At 34.6% G+C, this 14780-nt stretch overlaps 1 protein-coding gene across 1 annotated transcript in view; it reads right to left on the minus strand.

Moving 5' to 3' along the window:
* The window catches only part of ftr92 (finTRIM family, member 92), a 17174-nt gene extending 3898 nt beyond the window's left edge, over positions 1–13276 (minus strand). The window contains 6 exon segments of the mRNA XM_087307944.1: positions 1670–1976; positions 2264–2323; positions 4862–4991; positions 6987–7220; positions 10324–10407; positions 12567–13276. Of these exon segments, the coding sequence (XP_087164070.1) occupies positions 1670–1976; positions 2264–2323; positions 4862–4991; positions 6987–7220; positions 10324–10407; positions 12567–13184 (1433 nt within the window). The 5' untranslated portion in view covers positions 13185–13276.
* Positions 13277–14780: the final 1504 nt, after the last annotated feature.

Genomic DNA, 14780 nt, shown 5'->3' on the forward strand with positions numbered 1-14780 from the left:
TTCTATTGTTACATTTTGCTTTTATTTCGATACATTAGTTTATTTTGATACAATTCTTCAATTAATTATTTCGATACCGTTTTTTTTAGTCATTTGTTGTTTTTTTGATTACTATTTTTTACATTTGTTTTTATTCCTATACTCTTTTTAAATTATTATTTTTACTTGTGTTTAAGTTGCAATACAATTTTTACACTGCTTTTATTCCGATGCTGTTTTTACATTTGTTTTTATTTTGATGATATTTTAAAAATTAGTTCATTTGGATAATGTTTTATTTGATGTTTCGATAAGTTTAGTTAATTTATTTCAATGCTAATTTTGCATTTTTAAATTTAATATTTTTTAAACATTTATTCTTATTTCGATACTATTGTTACATTAGTTTTATTTATTTTGATGCTATTTACTATTTTTATTTTTGTCAATTCGATACTTTTATATTTGATACTATTTTTTCATTTGTTTTTATTTCTATACTCTTCAAATTAATTTTTATTTAAATGCTATTGTTACTTTTGTTTTACAATTGTTTCATTTTGATACAATTCTTTAGTTAGTTATTATGATACTGTTTTTACATTAGTTGTTTTTTTGATACTGTTTTATACATTTATTTTTATTTCTATACTCTTTAAATTTGTTTTTATTTAAATACTATTATTGTTTATGTTTATATTTCAATACTATTCTTACATTGCTTTTATTCTGATCCTATATTTACATTTGTATTTTATTTTGATGCTATTTTAAAAATTAGTTAATTTCTATAACTTTTTATTTGATACTGTTCCGATTAGTTCAATTTTATTTCAATGCTATTTTTGCGTTTTTAATTTTGATGATATATTTTTTAACATTTGTTATTATTTCGATACTATTTTTACATTTGTTTTTATTTTGATGCTATTTACTATTTTTACCTTTGTCGATTCTATACTTTTGTATTTGATACTATTTTAACACATGTGTTTATATCTATACTCTTTTTAAATTTGTTTTTATTAAAATATTATTTTTATCTTTGTTTTAATTTTGATACTATTTTTAAATTTGTTTAATTTTAATACAATTCTCTTAAATTGGATTATTTCGGTATTGTTTTTACATTTGTTTTGTATGCTATTTTTACATTTGTTTTTATTTCAAAATTATTTCTACAATTGTTTTTGTTTTGATACCATATTAAAATTAGTTTATTTAAATACTATTTTTCAATTACTTTTTAGTTTGGTACTATTAAAATTTTAGTTTGATTTCTATTATTTTTTAATTAATTTCTATTTTATTGCTATTTTTCAATGTTTTATTTTGATACTTTTATTAAATTGATTATATTTTGATATTATTTTTTAATTAGTTTTGTTTATTTGTTTTTGGATGCTATTTTAAATTAGTCTGATTTAGAAATAATGTTTTACATTTGCTGTAAATTTACGTTTATTTTGCTCATTTCATCAATGGTTTTCTTAGTATAGTTTTTATTTTGTGAACATTTTTATTTAGTTTATTTTACAGATTATATTTTAATTACATTACAACATGGATGCTGTATAAGGAACCATATGCAATTAAAATAGTCAGATTAACTATTCACTGGATGTTTATCAGTGGCTGGAAAACACCAGCTGTACTTATAGCAGTTTTAGATATTGTGCACTATAATAACCTTTCAGAGCAGTCCAGACTCAAGGAGTGTGTGTTGTACCCAAACCCAGCGTCGTCCTGTTCTCCAGTTCGGCTAATGTCTGCGTAGGTCACTGCGATGTCCACGCCGTACCGACCGCTCCACTCCGCCTCCCAGTAGCAGCGGCCAATTAGACACTCTCGACCCAAAACCTGGGCCCACCACTGGAAGCGATGCGGGTGTTCAGGGTACAGCTGGAGGTCTGGGCTGCAGGCCACGGCACGGTTCGCATCCCATAAACGAAGGCTCCTGTGGGCCGTGTTTGGGTCTAGACTCAAAGGAACCAGAACTGATGGAAGACAAGAAACAGTGTTTTGTTTGAGCTATTGATAGTTTTCAGTCTTGTGAGCTGTGCAAAGACCTAAAAACAAAGAGCCGTAATGGCGGCTACGCTGAGATCTCCATAGAAATGCAGCACAATCTGCTCCAATTTCCATCTGTTTCAAGCTGCCAATATTTGATCACACATCAACTGAACAAAGTACTATGACCGCCTTTAACCTTTCCTTTTGTCCTTTTGCAATTTTTAGTTTTTGGTTTTATTAAAACTTGAACAGAAACGTCTAGAGGACTCACACTATAGAAACTCCTCCCTCGTCTTGGGTTCGAGAGGCAGTAAGATCTTCTCTGCGGTCACTACAGAAACATGAGGTGAGAGAATCGTTAATTCTTTATTGAATTATCGACAAATAACATATTGCTGGCTAGGAGTACTGACGTATTGTATTGTAACGTATCATATCGCATCGTATTGTGACATCCAATTTACACCCCCCGTAGTGTTGCAGAATTTGTGAAAATATCGACAAATATTGTATCGCTGGCTAAGTGCATCGACATATATTGTTTCGTATTGTATCGTATTGTGATGACATGTCCAATTTATAACCCTAGTGTTATGCAGTTTATTCAACCATCAACAAATACTGAATTGCTTTACAAAGAGTATCGACATATCGTATTGTATCATATTGTATCGCATTGTGATGAGATGTCCAATTTACACCTGTAGTGTTTTGCAAAACTTATTGAAGTATCGACAAATATCGTATCGTTGGCTAAGTCTATTGACATCATATTGTATTGTGATGAGATGACTAATTTACACTCCTAGTGTTATGCAGAGTTTATTGAAGTATCAACAAATATTGTATCGCTTGGCAAAGAGTATCGACATATTGTATTGCAGCGTATTGTGATGAGATGTCCAATTTACTGCCCCAAGTGTTTTGCAGAACTTACTGAAGTATCGATAAATATTGTATCGCTGGCTAAGTGTATTGAAATATCGTATTGCATTGTATCGTATTGTGATAAGACGCCCAAATTTAGACCCTTAATGTTTTGCTGAATTTATTAAAGTATCAACAAATATTGTAACGTTGGCTAAGAGTATTGACTTATCATATTGTATCGTATATTGTATATCGTATTGTGATGAGATGTCCAATTTACACCCCTAGTGTTATGCAGAGTTTACTGAAGTATCGACAAATATTGTATCCCTGGCCAAGTGTATTGACATATATACTATCGTATGGTATCGTATTTTAATGAGATGTCCAATTTATACCCCAAGTGTTTTGCAGACTTTATTAAAGTATCGACAATTATCGTATCGTTGGCTAAGTCTATTGACATATCATATTTTTTTGTGATGAGATGTCCAATTTACACACCAAGTGTTATGCAGAGTTTATTGAAGTATCGGCAAATATTGTATTGGTTGGCAAAGAGTATCGACATATTGTATCATATTATATTGTATCGTATTATATTGTATCGTATTGTGATGAGATGTACAATTTACACCACAAATGTTTTGCAGACTTTGTTGAGATATTGACAATTATCGGATCATTGGCTAAGTCTATTGACATCATATTGTATTGTGATGAGATGTCTAATTTACACTCCTAGTGCTATGCAGAGTTTATTGAAATTTCAACAAATATTGAATCGCTTGGCAAAGAGTATCGACATATCATATCGTATTATATTGTATCGTATTGTGATGAAATGTCCAATTTACACCCCAAGGGTTTTGCAGACTTTATTGAGGTATCGATAAATATATTGCTTGTCTAAGAGTATCACATATCGTATTGTAATTTATCATATTGTATCGAATCGTATTGAGATGAGACGTCCAAATTTAGACCCTTAATGTTTTTCTGAATTTATTAAAGTATCAACAAATATCTTATTGGTGGCTAAGAGTATCGACATATTGCATTGTATATTGTTGCAAGGTGTCCAATTCACATACTTAGTGTTTTGCAGACTTTACTGAAGTATCGACAAACATTGTATCGCTTGGCAAAGAGTATCAAAGTATTGTATTGTATCGTATTGTGATGAAATGTCCAAGTTACACCTGTAGTGTTTTACAGAATTTATTGAAGTATCGATAAATATCGTATTGCTTGGCTAAGAGTATCAAGATATTGTATTGTTTTGTATTGTATTGTATTGTATTGTATTTACACCTTTAAGGGCGTCACACACCGGATGCGCCGCTCAGAGCCGCGACACAGTACGCACATGACAGTTGAAAGTATCGCACACCAGACACGCACATTTGCATGTTATTTAAAATAAAACTATTCAGATGGCGCTCTGTGGCGCGGCAGAAATATTAACAGTGTCCTGAGTCATGGCTGACTTGCGTCACCGGTGTGTATACCCTGATAGAAACCTATGTTTAGAACTCTAAAATGCATGGCGCTGGGTGTTGTGCGATGTTGCGCGTCACTGAGCTGCACTTCTGGCAGGCGACCCCCTTTAGTGTTATGCAGAATTTTTTGACAAATCAACAAATATCGTATCACTTGGCTAAGAGTATGGACATTGTATTGTAATGTATCATGTTAAGAGTGTAGTTGTTGTGCCTCAATTATGACTTACTCTTTCCAGCCGTACATTATTAAATGCTGAACTGCGCCAGTTGTTCCCTCAATGGCTGCTGTACATCTTCCATCATTGAGGGGTTTATAATCATCAGTTTGTGCAGAGTATTGTGGATGAAATACTGCTTTACCACTGGCGGGATATCTGACATCAATGGTTTATAGTTCGAGTAGTGAATCAGTGTAACGAAACACTCTCGTACTCCTGCCTAAAATAGTTTTTCGTCAGGCATCGACTTTAGATTTTGCTCATCATTTTTTTTACCTGCTGAGGAAATGCTGCTGATTTCCCGTCTCCAGACGTCCTGTATTTGTGCAGTTAATGAGGAGAGGGACTTGATCATTTCCCCAAAAGAGAACTGTGAGTTAGTGGTCAGGCTGGGCACGTCTGTGCTCTGAGAAACAGGACAGAAGAAAATTAAATGTTACTGCAACAGATGAACATTAGCCATTCGAGAGCCTCTTTTATCCAAAGCATCTTTTTGCACAGATCAAACAAGCAGCCCCAGTCTTCACCAGCTGAAAGGGGATTCCATTGGTTGATTTTAATGATTACATGGCTCTCTGGAACACTTGATTCTGATTGGTTAGTCATGGCATTCAAAAGTATGATATTCCCAGATAACAACCGCTGAATAATACAGACTAATCCGGGTAATTCACATGATTTTGACTGTCAGTGAATACATTCACATCCATATTTACATGCTTGTCTTTTTATGCCGCAGGTTAGTGTATACTCCATCAGCTGTTTCTGACTGTCTCCATCTAGTGTCTGAATAATGTGCAGGTTAGTGTATACTCCATCAGCTGTTTCTGACTGTCTCCATCTAGTGTCTGAATAATGCGCAGGTTAGTGTATACTCCATCAGCTGTTTCTGACTGTCTCCATCTAGTGTCTGAATAATGTGCAGGTTAGTGTATACTCCATCAGCTGTTTCTGACTGTCTCCATCTAGTGTCTGAATAATGCGCAGGTTAGTGTATACTCCATCAGCTGTTTCTGACTGTCTCCATCTAGTGTCTGAATAATGTGCAGGTTAGTGTATACTCCATCAGCCGTTTCTGACTGTCTCCATCTAGTGTCTGAATAATGTGCAGGTTAGTGTATACTCCATCAGCTGTTTCTGACTGTCTCCATCTAGTGTCTGAATAATGCGCAGGTTAGTGTATACTCCATCAGCTGTTTCTGACTGTCTCCATCTAGTGTCTGAATAATGCGCAGGTTAGTGTTTACTCCATCAGCTGTTTCTGACTGTTTGTCTCCATCTAGTGTCTGAATAATGCGCAGGTTAGTGTATACTCCATCAGCTGTTTCTGACTGTCTCCATCTAGTGTCTGAATAATGTGCAGGTTAGTGTATACTCCATCAGCTGTTTCTGACTGTTTGTCTCCATCTAGTGTCTGAATAATGTGCAGGTTAGTGTATACTCCATCAGCTGTTTCTGACTGTTTGTCTCCATCTAGTGTCTGAATAATGTGCAGGTTAGTGTATACTCCATCAGCTGTTTCTGACTGTCTCCATCTAGTGTCTGAATAATGTGCAGGTTAGTGTATACTCCATCAGCTGTTTCTGACTGTCTCCATCTAGTGTCTGAATTATGTGCAGGTTAGTGTATACTCCATCAGCTGTTTCTGACTGTCTCCATCTAGTGTCTGAATAATGTGCAGGTTAGTGTATACTCCATCAGCTGTTTCTGACTGTCTCCATCTAGTGTCTGAATAATGTGCAGGTTAGTGTATACTCCATCAGCTGTTTCTGACTGTCTCCATCTAGTGTCTGAATTATGTGCAGGTTAGTGTATACTCCATCAGCTGTTTCTGACTGTCTCCATCTAGTGTCTGAATAATGTGCAGGTTAGTGTATACTCCATCAGCTGTTTTAGTTTCTGTCAGCGTTGACATTAAATTAAAGAATCAATAATCTATTACAGCTCAGAACAATGGATAGTGTCTAATTTTTTTATTTTAATGGAAGTAGCCATGTTATGAATGGGATATTCTCCCCAGGTTTAACCAGAATTACTGGATGTAAAAACATCCTGGATGTACTTTATCTTGCTTATTATGCAGCGACTGGCCACAAAACATAAACATTTTAGAGTAATAGTTTTAATAAAGCTTTAATTAAATGCAAAGCTGACAAAAACTAAAACAGCTGATGGAGTATACACTAACCTGCACATTATTCAGACACTAGATGGAGACAAACAGTCAGAAACACCAGCAGCAGACCCATATGAATGTGTGTGTCCCAGTTCTCAGTTGACCCTATGTTATTCTACGGTTCTTATCTGGGTATAACACACCTGATGATGTAATGACTGACCAATCAGAATCCAGTATTCCAGACAGACGTGTAATATCTGGAGGCTCTGGTCCTGTTGTCACCTGTAGTAAGTGTAAGTGATCTTCAGTTTGTGAAAGCTGCTCCAGTTCAGAGTGTTTTCTCTTCAGCTTTTGGATCTCCTGGTCCAGATGTTCCAGATGTTCCTGAATTCTGTCCATCTCCACGCTCATCTGAGTTTGCAGCAGATTCATCATCTCTGTGTGGCTTCTCCGTATAAAGCTGAGCATTTGGGTGAAGATCCTGTCGCCTTCTTCCTCTGTGGCTTTAGTCAGGTTCTGTGTGGGGAAATGCAGCCAGATTTACATTTAAACCAGTGGAAACCAATCGAATGACAGTTTCCGAATTGTCACATGATTCTGCTCACTTTGGGAATGAACAAAAAATAGTCCATACTCTGTAAAAAAAATCACCATTTGTTCAGCACGCTGTACTTTTTCTGTCATACATACTAAGAATTGTGATTAAGAATTGTTTGTCCAGAAAACTCACTTAAACATGTAGACTTAACATTCTAGCGAATATTGTTGACATAACATATAGTTTTATGTGAGTAATTCTTAGTATATATGACTAAAAAAGTACAGCGTGCTGAATTTAGTTTTTTACAGTGCAAGAAAAACAAGTTAAAGGTGCAGAATGTAGGATTGTCTAGTGGTTAAACTCTTTATTGCAGTCCAAATTCAAAATATTGGAGAGGGGTTTTTTTCACCTGGGGTCCGTTCTTCGTATCTCGCTTAAATGATCTAAGATGATTTGGCAGATCCTGGATCTTTTAATCTTGATAACTGATCTCTGGCTAATTTGGTTCTTCAAACGAGTTCGCGAATCAGATTAGAATGTCTGGATAAACTGATCTGAGATCGCTGCGTGTGTTGTGAAGGACAGATCTATCGATCCTCCAAATCATGATCAGCAATGCAACGATTGGCTGACGGCACAGCAGCGTAATGACATCATCTGATTAATATTCAATTATCCATGTGAGCAAAATTACATCAAATTAGCAGTAAACGGCTTGTTAAATATGACACGCAATAACCTTCCACATTTGTTGTGAGCTGCAGGCTTTACACTTTCATGTGTCGAGAGTATTCATCATGTATTTCAGTGCATATCAGTGTATTTAGTTCTACATTTAGAGAAGATTGTCTATATTATAGTAGCCGTTTTTTAATCGGTGAAAAGAATAACTGGATGTTTACAAAAGCATTTTGATATTGGTAAAGGCGTCTGCAACTTTTGTGAAGCATCAAATCACCGGCATATTAACTATCAAAACATGTTTATGACTGCTGAAATGTATTATTGCTTTAAAAAAAGTCACATATTCTGCATTTCTATCATACACAATTTGTACTAAAGTGATCTAAAAAGTTCATATCAATAAGTTTTCTCTTTGCACCAGCAGGTGGCAGTCTATGTACTTTCATTTCGAGAGTGCAGATTGCATAAGTTTTATTAATATGTATAACTTAATTTATTTTATTAATGACTATAACTTTATATATATATAGTTAAAACATATTTACCATTTTCCCAAGTGTATATACCTACTACTGTAAGAAAATATCAGCATTTGGTACATACTTTCTGTATTATCTTTGCTTGAACTGAGCCGATCTAATCCTGTTTATATGAATTGAACCTGCTCCCGATCAGGTTTGAGCTAGCAGAACTGTTGCCATGACAACAACTCTCGGATCAGCTTTGAAGAACGAAACGATCCTGGATCGTGTCAAATCGTCAATATCCAAATCCAGCTAACTGAGTAATCCACGTATGAAGAACTGACCCCAGGTTGCCAGATTGATGACACAAACAGAAGCAGAGCATGCCTGAAGATCCAGCTTTATGCCGCGGTCACACTAGAGTTTTAATAAGCAAAATTCTGTCATACAGCACTGCGAAAGGGGCGGGATTAAACAAAATGATTAGACATAAAGCAAGCGATTGGTCCATACTTTATATTTCTGTCCAGAGAGGTCATGTTTTGATCTTGGATTGGTCTCACGCTGTCAAGTGATGCAATTTTACAGGTCAGAGTTCACCAAGCTTGAATTTTGCGAACTGTAAAACTTCTCGCATGAGTTTGTGTTTCCGGTCTGACGCATTCGCTTGCATATGAACAGCAATCTATGGAGGCTAAAAGTGCAGTGTGACTGCAGCTTTACATGGTACGGTGCTCAGCTAATGTTTGAACTCGCTCTCATGTATGTTTTATAACTCTGACTCTGTGTCTAATTTCTGCATCTGCTTCTGTCCTCCAGAGGTGCATTTTCAGCTAAATACATTTAGAGCAGGGGTGTCCAAAATCGGTCCTGGAGTGCCGGTGTCCTGCATAGTTTATCTCCAACTTCCTCCAACACAAGTCTAGTATACCTAGAAATAGCTTGATTAGCTGGTTCATGTGTGTTTAATTGTGGTTGGAACTAAAATATGCAGGACACCGGCCCTTTAGAACCGAGTTTGGACACCCCTGATTTAGAGCATTCATCAGTGAAATTCAATACACTGTTTCACACTATCTGGCAACCCAGGGTATTAAAATATAATTGGTTAAACTCACAATGGGCGGAGTTACAGTGACTAACTCAAAGACAGACATTCATTCATTCATTTTCCTTCGGCTTAGTCTCTGTTTCAGGGGTCGCCACAGCGGAATGACCCGCCAACTATTCCAGCATATGTTTTACACAGCGGATGCCCTTCCAGCTGCAACCCAGTACTGCAACCAACTGACTTAAGCATTGTTTATCAGATGAACAGGGCAGCACGGTGGTGCAGTGGGTAGCATGTTCGCCTCATAGGAAGAAGGTCGCTGGTTCGAGTCCCGGCTGGGTTAGTTGGTGTTTCAGTGTGGAGTTTGCATGTTCTCCCCATGTTGGCGTGGGTTTCCTCCGGGTGCTCCACAGTCCAAACACATGCGCTATAGGGGAATTAGGTAAGCTAAATAGTCTGTAGTGTCTGGATGTTTCCCACTGATGGGTTGCAGCTGGAAGGGCATTCGCTGCGTAAAACATGCTGGATAAGTTGGCGGTTCATTCCGCTGTGGCAATGAATCAGATAAACTTGTATGTTATGTCTTAAATATGTTATTTTTTAAATTAAAAACATACATACAGCAGCTTTACCTCAGGGCGTAGCAACCAGGGGGACAGGAGATGCATCGCCCTCCCTTCAAGAGACGGACGATTTAGAAACAGCTGATTAATGATTGTATGAATGTAAACTTTTGGATCTGAAACAGCTGTCTCCCCCACTTAGTTTCTTGAGAGGACAAAGCCGTCATCATTCAGAAAGAGCTTTATTGCCAGATATGTTTAAACTACAGACAAAAGGTTCCAACAAGTTGATTTGACATTTACTTTCTCCACTCACCCTGAGGTTTCCGGCAGCTTTCCGCATTTCCCTCAGCTCTGTCTCTCTCTCCCTGATCATCTGCTTGGACTTTTCCAGCCGTCTCTGGGAATCATTGGACAACATCAAACACTCAAGACTCTTGGTGCGTCCCAAATCACACACATATGCACTATTCTACTGCATAGTACTATAAACAGTCTCTTTAATATACAGAGCTGTTGAAGCATTAGAAAATAATGCACAGTATGAGTGGTACAATCAGAATAATTGACAAAATGATGCACAATATAAGCAGAATAATGCACTCTGTCACTGAATCATTAGAAAATAATGCACAGGTAGAACATGCAGAATAATTGATGACAGACTGTTGAATTATCAGTAAATAATGCCCAACATAAGTAGAATAAGCAAAACAATTGATGACATATTGGTTGTCATATTGACATATGTGGTATAAGCAGAATAATTGATGACAGTGTTGGATTATCAGAAAATAATGCACAATATAAGTAGTATAAACTAAAAACAACTGATGGCAGTGTTGGATTATTAGTAAATAATGCACACTAGATGTGGTGTAAATGCACTTATTGATGACCCTGTTGACATATTACAATATAAGGCACAGTTTAAGTGGTATAAGCAGAATAATTGATGACAGAGTGTTGAATTAATAGAAAATAATGCAGAATATAAGTATTATAAGCAGAATAATGCAATCTGTGTTGTTGAATTATTATATAATAATGCACAGTAGAAGTGGAGTTATTGATGACAGTTGAATTATTATAAGATAATGCAAAATATAAATAGCATAAGTGGAATAATTGATGACAGACTGTTGAATTAATAGAAAATCATGCACAAAATATATGCAGAATAAATCATGACAGACTGTTGGATTATTATAAAATAATTTAAAGAATAAATAGTATAAGCAGAATAATTGATGACAGTGTTGACATTACAAAATGCAGCATAGTCTAAGTGGTATAAGCAGAATAATTGATGACACAGTGTTGAATTATTAGAAAATAGTAGACAGTATAAGTATTATAAGCAGAATAATGCACTCTGTGTTGTTAAATTATTATATGATAATGCACAGTATAAGTGGAGTAACTGATGACAGTTGGATTATTAGAAATTAATGCAGTTTAAGTAGTATATGGAGAATACTTGTTGACAGACTGTTGAATTATTTAAAGATAATGCAAAATATAAGTAGTATAAGTGGAAAAAACATGACAGATGTTGAGTTAATAGAAAATAATGCACAATATAAGTAGTACAAGCAGAATAATTGATGACAGAGTGTTGAATTATTAAAAGATATTGCAAAATATAAGTAGTATAAGCAGAATAATGCACTCTCTGTCACTGAATCATTATAAAATAATGCACAGGTAGTACATGCCAAAACAATTGATGACAGACTGTTGGATTATTAATAAATAATGCCCAATATAATTAGAATAAGCAAAACAATTGATGACAGTGTTGGATTACTAGAAAAAAAATGCAGTTAAAGTAGTTTAAGCAGATTAATTAATGACAGACTGTTGAATTATTAAAAGATAATGCAAAACATAAGTAGTATAAGTGGAATAAACGATGACAGATGTTGAGTCAATAGAAAATAATGCACAAGATAAGTAGTATAAGCAGAATAATGCAATCTGTGTTGTTGAGTTATTAATTAGTAATTGATGACAGTTGAATTATTATAAGATAATGCAAAATATAAGTAGCATAAGTGGAATAATTGATGACAGACTGTTGAATTAATAGAAAATAATGCACAAAATAGGAAATATATGCAGAATACATCATGACAGACTGTTGAATTATTAGAAAATAGTGTAAAGAATAAGTGGTATAAGCAGAATAATTGATGACAGAGTGTTGAATTATTATAAAACAATGCACAATATAAGTAGAATAAGCACACTAATGCACTCTGTGTTGTTGAATTATTAGAAGATTATAATGTACAGTATAAGTAGCATAAGCAGAATAAATCATGACAGACTGTTGAATTATTAGTATATAATGTAAAGATTAAACAGCATAAGCGGAATAATTGATGACAGTGTTGAGTTAATATAAAATAATGCACAATATTAGTGTGAGTGCACTGATTGATGACAGACTGTTGAATTATCTGACAATAATGCGCAGTAGACATAGTATAAGTGGAATAATGCACATCATGTCATTGAATTATTAAGTGTCTTATACCTGTCTCTGTTACACACCTGTTCCTCTGTTCTCTCCTGCGCAGTGCTGCCGTGTCCTCCATACACCTCCAGCAGGTTCTGATGCTCCCTCCACGTCGCCCTATGCAGGCGTCCACTGGAGTGCACTAGTAAGTGTGCATTTGCAGCGCTCGGCTCAGTGCGTGTCCTCAGGTGAGTTTCACAGTAAACATCATCCACATCTGCAGACTCCAGCACTGTGCTCTCCAGCTGCTCCCAAACAGAGGACACATCAGCATCTGCAGGACAGCTGCTTTCACTCGGGTCCTGTAGATCTGCAGACTCATCCATATCTGGAGGACAGCTGCTTTCACTCAGGTCCTGTAGGTCTGCAGTAGAAGCCACAGACACATTAAGATATTGAGGATGGGTGGTTTCACTCAGGTCCTGTAGGTCTGCAGTAGAAGCCTCAGACACATTAAGATCTTGAGGATGGGTGGTTTCACTCGGGTCCTGTAGGTCTGCAGTAGAAGCCACAGATACATTAAGATATTGAGGATGGGTGGTTTCACTCGGGTCCTGTAGGTCTGCAATAGAGGCCACAGACTCTTCCACATCTGGGGAAGAGCTGCTTTCACTCAGAGTGGATTTCACGAGTGGATTCTGCTCATCTGCCATTTGCTCAGCGTTAAAGAGACGAGACAAACACTTTAGTTTCGATTTTTGCCTTTCCTTGTGCGTTTGTGTGTGTGTGTGTGTGTGTGTGTGTGTGTGTGTGTGGGTGTGGGTGGAGCTCTGTACTGTGTGTGTGTGTGTTCTAGATAAAGAGAGGCTAAAGTGAAACCTAAGTGCAAATAGGCAGATGGTTGCTTAAAGTGACGGTGCAGCCAAAAATAACAACTGTAAACATTAATGTAACATCACACTTGTTTTGCTATCTTGATCCTGTTCTAAACACTAAAGAAGATACATATACATATTTTTTTAATGTATATCTTTTTTTATTGACGAAAAAATTACATTTATGTACAACAACACAAACATTGGAGTTTCCTTCTTTCTGTTTGTGCTAAAATAACCCAACCGCCAAGACCTGAACATCGCAAGGCAGCTTAAGCTAAATACAATAATTACATAAACTAAAGTCATGAGGCAGAGGTCTAAAGGCATTTTGTAATGTGACAGTGATGATGATGATTTAAAAAAGGATATTTCATTGAAAGAATGCTGAAGAAATGCAGCTCTGTTTCCATTCTGCTATTTTTATGTGCATTTTGGATTATAACGTAGAAAATGCTAGATGCTAACGGCAAGATTGGCATACATAGATTTTTTTAATAGTATAAAAATAAAAACAAATAGAAAAATTGTCTCAAATAAAAATACTTTTTTTAACAAAAAATGTAAAAATAGTATCAAAATAAAAACTAATAAAAAATGTTATTGTAATAAAAGTTCAATGAAAAATAGTATTAAAATAAAACAAATTTTAAAATAGTATCAAAAATTAATTTAATAATAGTATAGAAATAACAACAAATGTTAAAATTGTATCAAAATAAACAACAAATGTATAAAATAGTATAAAAAATAACAAATGTAAAAATAGAATCAAAATAAAATCAAATGCATAAATAGCATCAAAATTAGAACAAATGTAGAAATAGTATTTAAATAAAAACAGATTAAAAGAGTATTGAAATGAAAACAAATGTAAAAAAATAGTATCAAAATCTAAACAAAGGTAAAAATAGTATCTAAATAATAAATGGAAAAACAGCATTGAAATAAAGCAAATGTATAAAATAGTATAAAAAATAACAAATGTAAAAATAGTATCAAAATAAAAACATATTAATAGAGTATTGAAATGAAAACAAATGTAAATTTTTTTATCAAAATCTAAACAAAGGCAAAAAAAGGTAAAAAATTCTAAAGTATCTAAATAATAAATAAAAAAATTGCTTTGAAATAAAACAAATGTTAAAATAGCATAGAAATAAGAGCAAATGTAAAAATAGAATATAAAGAAACTAGTTTAATAATAGTAATGATGTAAAAATAGAATCAAAATTAAACAAATGTACTGACAGTATTGAAAAAAAACTAATAAAATATTATTGTAGTAAAAACTAATTGAAAACAGTAGCGAATAAAACAAATTTAAAAAGTATTAAAAATAAAACAAAAATAAAAATAGCATCAAATTAACAAAGGTAAAAATAGCATCTAAATCAAAACAAATGTTAAAATAGTAATAAAAAAATATTAATT

The sequence above is a fragment of the Danio rerio genome, chromosome 23 (genome assembly GCF_052040795.2).
Source record: "Danio rerio strain M-AB ecotype USA chromosome 23, GRCz13ab, whole genome shotgun sequence".
Lineage (NCBI taxonomy): Eukaryota > Metazoa > Chordata > Actinopteri > Cypriniformes > Danionidae > Danio > Danio rerio.